Here is a 12,137-nt window from a genome sequence, read left to right as displayed (position 1 = left end):
CAAAGGCGGTCTCTGTACTGTGGTGAGCACAGAAACCTGACTGGAAAACGTCAATGGTCATAGCTGGTTATAGTTAAGAAGGTATTTAATTGTTGAAAGACAGCTTTTTCAACAATATTACTGATTAATGGAGAGATTTGAGATGGGCCTATAGTTCTGCTGTAGTAGTTTGTCCAAATTGTTGTTTTGCAACAGTGGTTTGATAATTGCTGTTTTTAGAGACTGTGTTGCCGAAGTCGGCCTCTCTGTTATAGCATTGTGAATGAACAGCTAACACGGCTCATTAAATTTTGGAAAAATTAAACAGTTACAGCTTTGGTTTTTCTTCATTTTTAAGCATCACACTGACAGTGAAAATGGCCAACTCTGAGTTTTCCTCCCCCGGTAATAACCTCTACAATGTCGGGTGTTGTGAAGGTGTGGCGCGTTCGCCGGCTAAAATCGGTGCATCTTTATTTTTCACAAATGCTCAACATGTTATACCGGTGCCAAAAGGTTTTGTCCAGCTGGCAGAAGCAGCACACAAGGGAAATCCCTGCACAAGAACAGGTCTCTTCCACGGAGATGTCAAGGAGTTAATTGCCCCTTGTGCTGTGTGTGAGTGTTTGTTTAACCATTTACGGTCCTATGAACTGCTGTAATGAAGCCCCTGAAGGTGGTTTATGGTAGAATGATGAACCCTCCTCCTCTGGGGGGGTGTTGGAGGGGTGGGGTGTGGGGGTTGGACTGTGACAGTGCTGTGATTGAACTGTTTGCCGCTTGACCTCACTTGTTATGTTTGAATAGCGGCGGGGCTCACTACTGACGAACAGGCGAGTTGCAAGCAACCAGGAGAAATTAAAACAGCAAACTAAGCAGTTAAACTGTAACTCCTGTAGTTTTTCCTTTTATTTGTTAGCTTTTTTGGGGATTTTACAGAGCAACATCTAAACACGCTATGATGAATCTATTCATAAGATATTAACTATTGCTTTAAAATAAAAAAACAAGCTCATAAATATGTAGCCAGTCCACTTCCTTGGCTATGACTGTAGATTTTCCGCCTGTGGAAGAGCTGAGAGTCTACACAGCAGGAGTCGGTGCTGCACACCGCTATGCGCCCTCTCTCCCCTCTCCTTGTGCAGTTTACAGTCCCGACTTCCTCAAACCATGTCAGGAGATGAACCCAATTCCAAAATCCCTTTATGTTAATATTGCGCTTTGCAAGCGCCGGCCTATTAATCCAGCTTTAACCGTATAAGTTCCATTATTCCCCTTAATAAGATCACTGGCTGTGCAGTATAGGATTAAATACTTATATCATAACTGACACTGTCATTTCCCGCGGATGAGAGTGACTTGCCTCTCTGCGGCTGTCAGTTCCGCATTAGAGATCCTTGAATCCTCTGCCAGGGCACGGCTGGCCCCGGACGCAGGTAATGGATGTGGGATAGTGAGGGGAATGAAAAGCGGGACCCTTCGAGCTGCTCCTCCTGCTCTCTCTCATTGCCTCTTTCAATCTCATTCTCTACTCCGTTTTGATTGCTTCTCTTTTTATTTTTTTTTCTCCCCCTGTGAAGTGGCAACCCTCTGCAGTGCTTAAGGTGGCGCTCTTTAATCTGGCCCTCTGCCCTGTTTCTAATTGGCAGTTGGATTGCTGTTGGGTTGCAGTGGATTGTGGGGGTGAGGGGGGGGGGGGTGCAGGGGGGGAAGGCTGCTAATACTGCAGAACCTCTGGCGCCAGCCGAGGGGCGTTTTGCCAGGTTCTCAGTGAGGGACATTAATGCTGGAAAAAGAAAGCTGGGGTGCGCTGATGACCGGCATCCTTAATGATGAACTCATTTTAACTTAAAACAAGTGCTGAACATGTGGCGCATTTACTGAAAGTTCAAGCCAGTGAATGTGGTTTAGGGGAAGAAGCCAAGTGAAAACGTCTTACTAAATTAACTTACGTCTTTGTCTATTTTATTGTTCTTTTGTGTTGCAATTATTTCCAGCTTGAGGCAGAACTTGTTTTTATTTGTTTATTGTTTTTACTGACTTAAAAAGTTAAACCATAAAAATACTTTTTTTTTTTTTTTTGGCGTGATGACAAAATATGACAAATTATGACCCCTCATCAAACCTTTTAGCTTGTAGATATTCACTAGCATCAGAAATCTCATTTACTTGCAGAATACTATGATAAACAATGGTCTGTTGTGAAGTAGTTTTCTCAAATTTATCCAAAGTGGGAAGGAAACATCCCCAAGATGGTTAAGGATTGACTCGTGTTGCAGAATGAACAGCGTGCATCCATGGTGTCTACAGGAAGAAATATAAGTAGAAAAATGACTAAACAAAAAAAAAAACATTTAAAAAAATCAAGCACTGTAACAGACTTATACAATCTTCAATGGGATATTTCCGCTGAAAGGCAAGAATAAACATATCACAAACAGTGCTATACTTAACAGAAATTAAATAACCATGTTCCTGAGGTCTAAGTATTTGACAAAACAAAGTTGTAAATGACTAAAGTTATGAAATAACGACATGTTCAAATCCTGAAATAAACAGTACCTTCCTGGGAGGTTAATACAATCTGGTTTTGCTATTGTTGTTTTTCCTTTTGTCTTTTAGCAGCCAGGACTCTCCCCATATATAGAGTATATTACGAAACACCGCATTAAAGTCCACATAAATGTGACTGATTATGAGGATTCTTGAACAATAAATATTTACATATTTCATTAAATAAAAGGATATTAAAGTTAATCTGCTTTAACAACAGGCTCATTATAAATATATCTTTTTTTGAAATTGACATAATAACAAGCCCTGGACACGCCATGGCACTTTTAGAGAAAGTATCAGACTACAGAAAGGACTCATGCTAATACCAGGAGGTTAGCCGACCTTTGTGCACATCAGTTCAGAGGCCATGCCAAGGGCCAAAGATCACGTCTCTTTGGTGGAGTTCAGGGCTTGAGCTCGGCTTCACCTCTACCCCGATTACACGGCGTGCTGAAGATCTTTCAAAGACCCCATGCCTCTCTTTTTTCCCCCCCCTTAGACAAAAAACATTTTGTTGAGAACTGGCAAGGGGGATGCTCTTCCAGCTTAAAAGGTCTGCGTCCTCCTTTAGACTGCTTATAAAAAACAACTAATTTACCCTTTCACAAGAAGTTTGGATGTGCTGGGCTCTAAGATTTGACTGGTTAGCCTTGACTGGTTAGTTCTGGATCAGCTGCAGCTGATCCAGAACGCTGCTGCCGGCCTCCTCACTAAGACTAAGAAAGTAGAGCACATAACCCCAGTTCTAAAGTCATTACACTGGCTCCCTGTATCTCAGAGAATGGACTTTAAAATACTTCTGTTAGTCTATAAATCCCTAAATGGCTTAGCACCTAAATACATTACAGACTTGTTATCAGTGTATCAACCATCCAGACCACTCAGGTCTTCTGGCTCCAGCCTACTCTGCATACCTAGAACCAGAACTAAACAAGGAGAAGCAACATTTAGTTCCTATGCTCCACTTATCTGGAACAAACTTCCAGAAAATTGTAAAGGTGCGGAAAGCCTGAGTTCCTTTAAATCAAGATTAAAAACACATTTGTTTAGGATTGCCTTCAACTGTTCTAGTTAACTGAATCACCTCTTTTTTGTTCTAATTTCTATCTACATTTTATTCCTACTTGCTTTTATTCTGTTTTAATTTGCTATATTTTAATCATGTAAAGCACTTTGCATTGTCCCTGTACTGAATTGTGCGATATAAATAAATTTGCCTTGCCTTGCCTTGATAGGTATACCCACAATGCTCTACAGTACCTTCTGTTTCTCCCTTTACCTCCGTCTGAACAGACCTTTCATAGAAGACTTTAACATCTGATTTGTCCACCCCCCCTTCCCCTTTTCTGTCTCTGCATCCTGGCAGAAGATGAGAGTTCTGGCACACCATACCACCGCGAGAGACGCAACGCCATCAGCTCCCAGGCCCAGACGCCCGGCGCCCTGGACAGAACCGTGAGCGAGGAACCCTCCACCTCCACGGAAGAGCGGCCGTCCCTGCTCAAGAAGGAGCTGCACAGCTCCCTGCCCCATCTCTCCGACCATGCCCTGCCCTACAGGGGCACGCTGTTTACCATGGACCCCCGCAACGGCTACCTAGACCCGCACTACCGTAAGTCCGCGGGGCCCGCTATAGTTGGGGAAGTTGGGGGAAACTTCGCCGCTCAAGGGCGCGTTTGTAGCACTCTGAATGCTGAGGGTAGCTTTGCCTCCTACTGTAGGTGAACGGCACAACTGTTAGATGCTTGATTAAGTCTGACAGATTAGCCCCCTTCTCTTAGGCTTGCACGGACACACACTCGCGAACACGTGCACGCGCGCTTGTCTTGTTTGGTGCCTGGGAAGTTAGTATGGGGAACGGGCCGGCGTAGCTTCTTAATTCCCTCATTAGGGGCCTGTCTGAACACAGTACTCCACTTTCTCTCATCAACGCACACTTCAAAGCCCCAAAGCAGTGTCGAGTCAAACCTCATCACCCCCCCTACCCCCCCACACTCTGCCTCTTTCCCTCTCTCTGGGACTCTTCGAGAGGCTGTGTGAGAGAAAGGGAAGGAGGCGAAGCCCCGGAGTAGGGGAGCTGAGAGGAGAGCTGTGGTTCAGTAGAGATGGTGGAGATAATTTGAAGCAAAGGTGAGGCAAACAGTTGTAGTTAGATAAAAATCAAAGCTGTGTGTGCACACTGGAAGAGAAAGCAGGGGGGGGGGGATGTTTTAAGAGGCTGATTAGGAGGTTAATTTGGCAGCCACTGTGGCCTTAAGACAGAGATTTGATGTGATTGCTTGTTTAATTTGGTTATTTTGCCCTGGAATTGGGCCGGACAGAGTTGGACAGGAGAGTTTCAAGGCGCTGGCGGTAATGAAAACTCCACCGAACCCAAGCCTTGTACTGTAACTCTATTTATTTAGCCACTTCATTAGGCTGTGCGCCCTCGTGGTTGGGTGCCCGAGAGTAGAGCCACCAAGGTGCCTCTTTAAGGGGAAGGTTACTTAAACCCAGGCGAGGGTGCTTTGGACACGAGCCTCGAGGGCAGAACATTACTGCACATTACATCCTGACCTAACTCAGCAACACTGCCACTTCTCATTTTATGAATGTGTGTGGGTATGTGTGAAGGAGCTCTGGTGGTTCCAGACCGCTGAAGGCGCAGGGAGGGAGACAGAGGGGTGTGGGGGGGTGGAGGTCACTCCGAGGGTTGGGGGGGTCATGCAGAAAAGTCACAGCCTGAAATGGAGAGTTCAAAAGCAGCATGAAAAGTCAAAAGGGCCATGGAGCTTCTCGAGAATTTCTCTGTGACTGAATTTGAGGGGCTTGATGAAGCATCAAGTTGCCTTCTGAGAAGCTTCTGGTGTTCTGCAGATAGATGTTTTTCTTGTACGGCAAAAAGATATGAGGTCTCCATTTAAATTACAAAAAATGTCCCACTTTACTTTACTGAGCTGATTTCTCCTGTTTCAAGACATGTACTCTTTTTTTTTAAAACCTACTGGTTTTCCACATGGTGTGTTGCTGCCATGGAGACAGTTTTATGGTGATTGCTGTTCCAGTGCTGTTTCTGAGTCAGAGGCTACTCTTAAACTCATATTCTCATTTCTTCCTCATACTCTGTGTCCTGGCTTTAAGAGTTATTGAACTCGATTAACTTTACTGGCAACAAATATCTGAAGTCACTTTACAAGACAAACAGGTCAAATTTTTATCTAATTTGATTGCACTGAGGTTGTTGACTTTGCAGCAATCCAGCATCCTGAAGCAAGCATATGGTGAGTGGAGAGTAAGCAAGCAACCCCCCCCCCCCCCCCCCCCCCCAACAGAACCAGGTTAAGTATGCAACCACTGCGTGTTGAGAGGACCGGAAGTTAGCAACAAACATACGTTGAAGCTCTGGGAAAACGGTACTTTCTATGGGAAATAAAAACAAATGAACAAATTAGACAAACAGTTAATGGAAACAAAAGCTCCATCACTGGGAAAAGTGATACAGTTAAATACAGAACCACTGAGCTAGTACTTTTATTGGTAAAAACAAAGAGTAACAGAGGAAACAGAGTCAATGTGAGCACTATAGCTCCATCACTGTCTGCCTCCAGGAAAGAGAATTGGGAGTCAGTCAGAAAATACCTTCTTTGGATAAAAAAAACAGACTAGACCACACATGGATAATAGATGCAATTGCTCCAGGGCTGTGTTGAAAAAATTTGTTTTCCCAATTCTGAATCAATTGTTATATTAATTCCTGAAGATCGATTCATATAACCAAAGATTGATTTACATTTTTTTTTTTTTTTATTAAACGTTTAAAGCCGGCATCTCCAGCTCACACTCCAAACCTGGAGGTGATTTTTTATGTCATGTTTTTAATAATGCACCAGGTTAGTGTCCGAATAGCAGCTGTAGAAATCTCTGGTGTTTATTTTCTACTCTTGATCTGTTTAGTTATTCTGCCCCAAAGCATGTTTGTCTTAAGACTCAGGGAGAGGGTTTGGTCCTTAGAGCCATTAGCTACCATTACTTCATTCATTTGCTGCTGAATGCTAATATGATACTAGTATCAATATGTTGCATAACTACATGGTCAAGTAATCCAGGTAACAGCTAAAAACATATTTTTTTTAATACCAGCAATCCAATTTGAGATCGGATCTGATCAAAAAGAGACGATTCTAATTTCCTGAGAATCGGAGTCGAATCGATTGTTGAAATTTTAATCGATACACCGCCATAAAAAGGTCCGTCTCTAGCTTCCTCCAGGAAGGCGAATCGACCAAACATCACTAAGCAAGGAATACTTCTTACGGGAAAGAAAAACAGAGTTGCACCAATTAGAGATTATAAATTAAGGCATAATTCAAATGTTAAAAGCAACCAATCACACAACTTTAAATTTATATAAATAAATCTGGTAAAAAAAAAAGTGGACAATGAAAGGAAGAAGAAAAACGCACTTTGTAGCAGAATGAATGACTAGATACATGAGCCTATGTGAGCATTTGTGGGAGATATTCATAACTGTCTTTAACATCTTCTGAGGGGTTTTGCATCTGTTTAAAGGACCATGTAAAAACCCTCCTTATACCCATTTGCAAAAAAAACCCTCTTAAAGTTAACCCAAGATGGAGTGGGCTGCCTCCCTACTCAGTTTGTTACAATTGAAGGCACATTAAAATGTTCACAAAACAACACTTTCAAGTTTCCTTTAAACTTTGTAAACGGTTTACACTTTCCTTACTGTACTGAAAGCAGCAACACCTTAAAAGAGTTACTTTCAGGGGTTTTGCAGATTGTCACCTGGTCTCGTGCAAATATTTAACTCCCAGTGTAGTTAACATTAAACCAAAGTTTTCATTAATGGAAAAAAAAAAAGAAATTATACATTTTGCTTATAAATGCTTATCTAAAAATTGTATTTAGGTGATATTAATTACAATAATGCCGTAAAAGAAGGGAGTGTTTCGTTCTAGATTACTACCGAGATACAGTTACAGTTTTTCTCTAGCCTTTAAAAAAAGGATTCGATATGGCTCCAGATCAGCGCTGCATATGCCTTAAAGTGGTTTTGTGAAACAGGAATAAAAATGAGACCTAAATAAACCAAAACCTAGCTCAGTTTTAAAGATTGATGAACTGTCATTCTCCACATTAAAGTCAAAAGCGCAAAAAAAAAAAAAAAAATCCCATTTAACAATGTGCTATAATTAAAAATCCCAGCAGTGTGGATGGAAAATAGCAACACTTTAACCGTAAAACTACAAAGTCTGAATGGCGGCTGTTTTCTTCTTCTTCTTCTTCTTCTTCTTCTTCTTCTTCTTCTTCTTCTTCTTCTTCTTCTTCTTTTTCCATTCAAGCTGCTCAGAAAAGACTTATGATCTGTGAGGGGAGCATTGCTGCGTAAAACACCTCCTCCTGGCCTCAGGTGTTGAGGACTTGCGCTGCTGTCCCAAGGCGGTCTCATTCTGTCTGATTGGGCCCAGTACCAGATCCCGGCCCGCGGGAGGGGGGGTGCTTCGCCGTATTTAGGGTCAGCAGAACGAAAGGGGTGCCCTTAAACCTCAGCAATCCCCCCCACCCTTCCTGGCCTCCTTCGTGTACTTTGAACCACAGACCTGCAGCATTTGTCGCCACTGTTTTGGGTCCGTGCGTGCACAAAAACAACTCTTGTGTCGCCTCGCCAAATGCGTCCCAGGTGTGCGCGCGCCCCGTGCGTGATGGAGAGGGGGCGGCGAGGCTTTGTGCTGCGCTTGCACGGAGCGCCACGCCGCGCAGCAGACATCCAGGTAAATCCGATTACTCTTGGCGCGGCTGCGTGTCAGTGCTTAATGTGCCTAAATGCGACGGCACCTGCAGCCCCTGCCACACCTGGCCGCCGGGTCGTTAACGTGGCGGCAAAGCTCTGGGAGGTGTGGGAGTTGAGAAACGAGAAGAGAGCAAAAGGAGGGTGGGGGTTATCCTCGAGGGGGGGGGGGGGTGGAGATCTCTGCTATGCACACAGACTTGCAATCTCCTTCTGTTCTTATGTCCTCAGCCTAAACCTGTGTTTACTCTGCTTCTTTTTTTTTTTTTCTTTTTTTTTTTACACCCACTTCAGAGCAGAAAAGAGGAGGCAACAAGGAAACATTACTTCTATTGTTAGCAGTAGCTAATCGTGGCGGTGCCTGAGTCTTAGCTGCTTTTCTTGGGCAAACACTGGATAGGAGTCCATATCCTTCTTACCACGGCGCTAATGCATACGGCTTTGCCCCGGGATAAGGAGAGGAGGACTGAGATTAGGATTAATGGAGGAAAAAAAAAAAAAAAAAGTCTTTCTTAAAATCTTAATTGTTGGGGAGCATGAATGGGACGCACATTGCTGACATCTGTTTACATTGTGTCCCGATTAGCCGACCAGCGGTCGTTTAGCAACAGTCGGGGCCCACTCGCTGGCGGAGCATCTCCTCTTCCTCCAAGGAGCTCTTCGTCTTTAAAGTCTATTCCTTCTTTTCTCCTCTTTGCCAGGCTAAAGCGCGCCACGGTCGCCGTTGCTGCCGCGCCGAAGCCCCACGGAGTGTTAAATGAAAGGAAGAGAGCTAGATAAAAGTAAAATGAAAGTACTTATGGAACTGAAGATATGTCAGTTTTTTTGGGGTTTTAGCGTATCACTGACACAGTAGGTCACTGATAGGGCTTGGAATGGGCACATTAAGTGTGCTCAAGCTGTGATGGTTGCCTGCATATCAGCACAATTTAGCTCCTTAACAGATCTAGCTCATATCTGGCTGCCAGGACCGTAATCCTCCATGCCAAAGCCTCGCCGTCCTTGACTGATCCCAATAAACCCGCCGAGCTAAGCTAGAGGCGGCGAAAGTAAGGATGTTTTGGCCAAAGGAGATCTTCACGTGTATCATAGCAAGTCTGCTCTACGGGTCGTAAGGCGAGAAAGTCGCTGGGAACTGCAGTGCAGGGTCCGTTTGGGGGTTTGGTCAGTGCTCGTTATTTAAAGTTAAACTCTAAACTAAAGTGTAGCTGTCACCAACTCAATGTGATCCACTCCACAATAAGGTCCAGACACTGCAGTTCTTCTCTCACATCAAAAGCTTTAGACATTACCATATTCTGCCACGATTGAAACACAAACGTCAAAACAGATTTTACTGGGATTTTTATGTGAATGACCAACAAAATGCTGAAGAGGAAGCAAAATGATACACGGTTTTTGACGCGAAACCTGAAAAATGTGACCGTGTTATATTGTGGGGGTCGCCGTTCTCCAGAGTCAAGAGAAGGGGTCCGAATTGATGGGATGAAGCAAAATACAGGTCATTGGATTTTTCCTTTAAAAGAAAAAGGTTTCCTAGACCTTTTAATGTTTCTATTAATCAGAATATTGTTCAAGAGAACAGCTTTTAGTTGATTTGGACATCAATCCTTGTTGAACATAAAGTCCAACCAACAAGCAAGTCTATGTATTAAATTGATTGACCAGAACTTAATGCTATGTATGATTATATAAACTCTAAAACAAGTAATACAATTAGATTATCTCACTGCTGCAACTGTCTTCCCTTCCAAGTGGAGGCAAACCCACTTTAAACATTTTACCAACACCTAATGGACGCGTCCTAATTGTTACATAGCCAAAAATTGCTGACCTCTGCGATTTGGAAATTGCGTTTTTTTAAATCGCGATTATATTGAAAATGCGATTAATTGTTCAGCCCTAGTTGAGAGTCTTCTGTTGGACGTCTCTGCTGGTTTCTTACATTCATTTTACATTCGGCATAATAGTTCAAGCTCATTCATACTGTGAACATCAGCTCTGACAATCACAGTTGTATTTATGTCTGGTCCCTGGACCATTCCAGCACATGAATATGCTTTTATTTATCCCATTGGCTTTATGTTTATGGTCTTTGTCCTGCTGGAGGGTGAACCTCCAACCCGGTCTCAACCATTTTGGAGACTCCAAAGTTTTTTTTTCTTCTGGCATTGCCCCATGTTGTGCTTCATCCATCTTTTCATCAACTCGGCCCAGCTCTCCTATCTTTAATAAAAAAAAAAAGAAAAGCATCCCTACAGCGCGATGCTGCCACTGGCAAGTATTACTGCCTGGAGGACGTGTTCAGGGTGATGTGCATTGTTAGTTTTCTGCCATACCAAGCATTTTGAATATCGGCCAAAGTTCAATTCAACTCAAAAATACTTTATTTATCCCAAAGGGAAATTAAATGTTGATGTAACTCACTTTGTCAAGGAGTTATTATAGATGGTGATGACTGTCGAGAGGAAATATCTTCCGTTTTACAAACAATCTGAAGACACCTCGTATCACAATGACAATGTCATGAAGAGGATGCTCAGGATTGTGCATAATTTTCTTGATTTTATGCAAAATCCCTCCTTGCATCATCATCATCATCATCATCTCCAGAGGTTCCACCGTCGTCCCCCAGAACAGAACCAGCCTTCTTTATCAGGTTGTTGAGCCTTTTTTTTTTTAGGTCCCTGGCTAAAACGTTTGGTCTCCCTTACACACTGCAAAAACAGAACTAAAAGTAAGTAAAATTTTCTTGAAACTAGTGTATTTGTCCTTGATTTCAGCAGGGAAATAAGATTATCTGCCAATGGAAAAGAGTAATTTTAACCCTAAAAACAAGATAATTAGATATAATGCACTTGAAATAAGTTGATGGAGATGAGTTCTTCCTATTTTAAGTGCAAAAATTTTATTCCATTGGCAGATTATCTTATTTACCTACTCAAATAAAAGAACTAATACACAAATTTCAAGAAAATTTTAACTTATTTTAGTTCCGTTTTTCCTTTGGCAAACTTTAAACAGGATGTTTGAAGCTTAAATTGGTGGATTAGGTGACTTCTGGGGGCAGTTTCTTTACACTGGGTTTTATTTGAAGGCATCAGCGTACATTTGGGCTGAATACAGATGCACACAGCATCTGTTTCAAGGTATTGTTTCTTGAAGAAAACTAATCATGTGTAGTTTTCCTTCACAATTATGCTGATCTTTTGTGTTGGTCTATCACATAAAAAAATGGTTTGAATTTCAGTCTAGAATACTTGCAAGGCCCTGTGTAATGTCAGAACATTAAAGTGCATGTATATATATACTGTATGAGTATGATAATATGGGTAAAGAAAACAAAAAAAAAAGGTTCCTGGGCTCTTGATGATTTGAACTCAAAGAACAAACTTCGCGGCCTCTTGTCAGTTTAAATGTGACAACTGGCTGGGAAGCAGTTTTCAAACACCCACCCCTCCCTGAAAGGACCAGGCGAGTGGGGAGAAAAAGCCCGGGGTGAGAGAGGACACGTGCCTGTTTCAAGGGTAAGTGTTTGTCTTTGTGATTGTTTCAATATTGGCTCTTTGAGCACGGTGGCTCGGCGTAGTCCCCCAGCAGAGCGCCTGCACAGAGAAGCCCCGGGCGCACTGCAGGCGATGGAGAGGGATCCCTTCCATCCACCTCTTTTCATGAAGAAAGAACAACATAGGCCCGTGCTCTGCTGTGGCCCCTTGGTCCAGCGCGCCAGGGATAATCAGATGATCCCCTTTTATATAGCTTATTAGAGGCATCTTATGCTGTAAGATAGGCAATATTCTCACATGCTCTTGGC

At 42.8% G+C, this 12,137-nt stretch overlaps 1 protein-coding gene across 1 annotated transcript in view; it reads left to right on the top strand.

Moving 5' to 3' along the window:
- gli3 (GLI family zinc finger 3) overlaps positions 1 to 12,137 on the top strand; it is a 154,615-nt gene that overhangs the window by 52,993 nt on the left and 89,485 nt on the right. Inside the window, exon 3 of the mRNA XM_036125807.1 lies at positions 3,902 to 4,147. Coding sequence (XP_035981700.1) covers positions 3,902 to 4,147 — 246 coding nt within the window. The remainder of the gene's footprint in view (positions 1 to 3,901; positions 4,148 to 12,137) is intronic.

Source organism: Fundulus heteroclitus, chromosome 21 (assembly GCF_011125445.2).
Source record: "Fundulus heteroclitus isolate FHET01 chromosome 21, MU-UCD_Fhet_4.1, whole genome shotgun sequence".
NCBI classification, from domain to species: domain Eukaryota; kingdom Metazoa; phylum Chordata; class Actinopteri; order Cyprinodontiformes; family Fundulidae; genus Fundulus; species Fundulus heteroclitus.
This window is presented reverse-complemented; position numbering and strand designations above follow the sequence as displayed.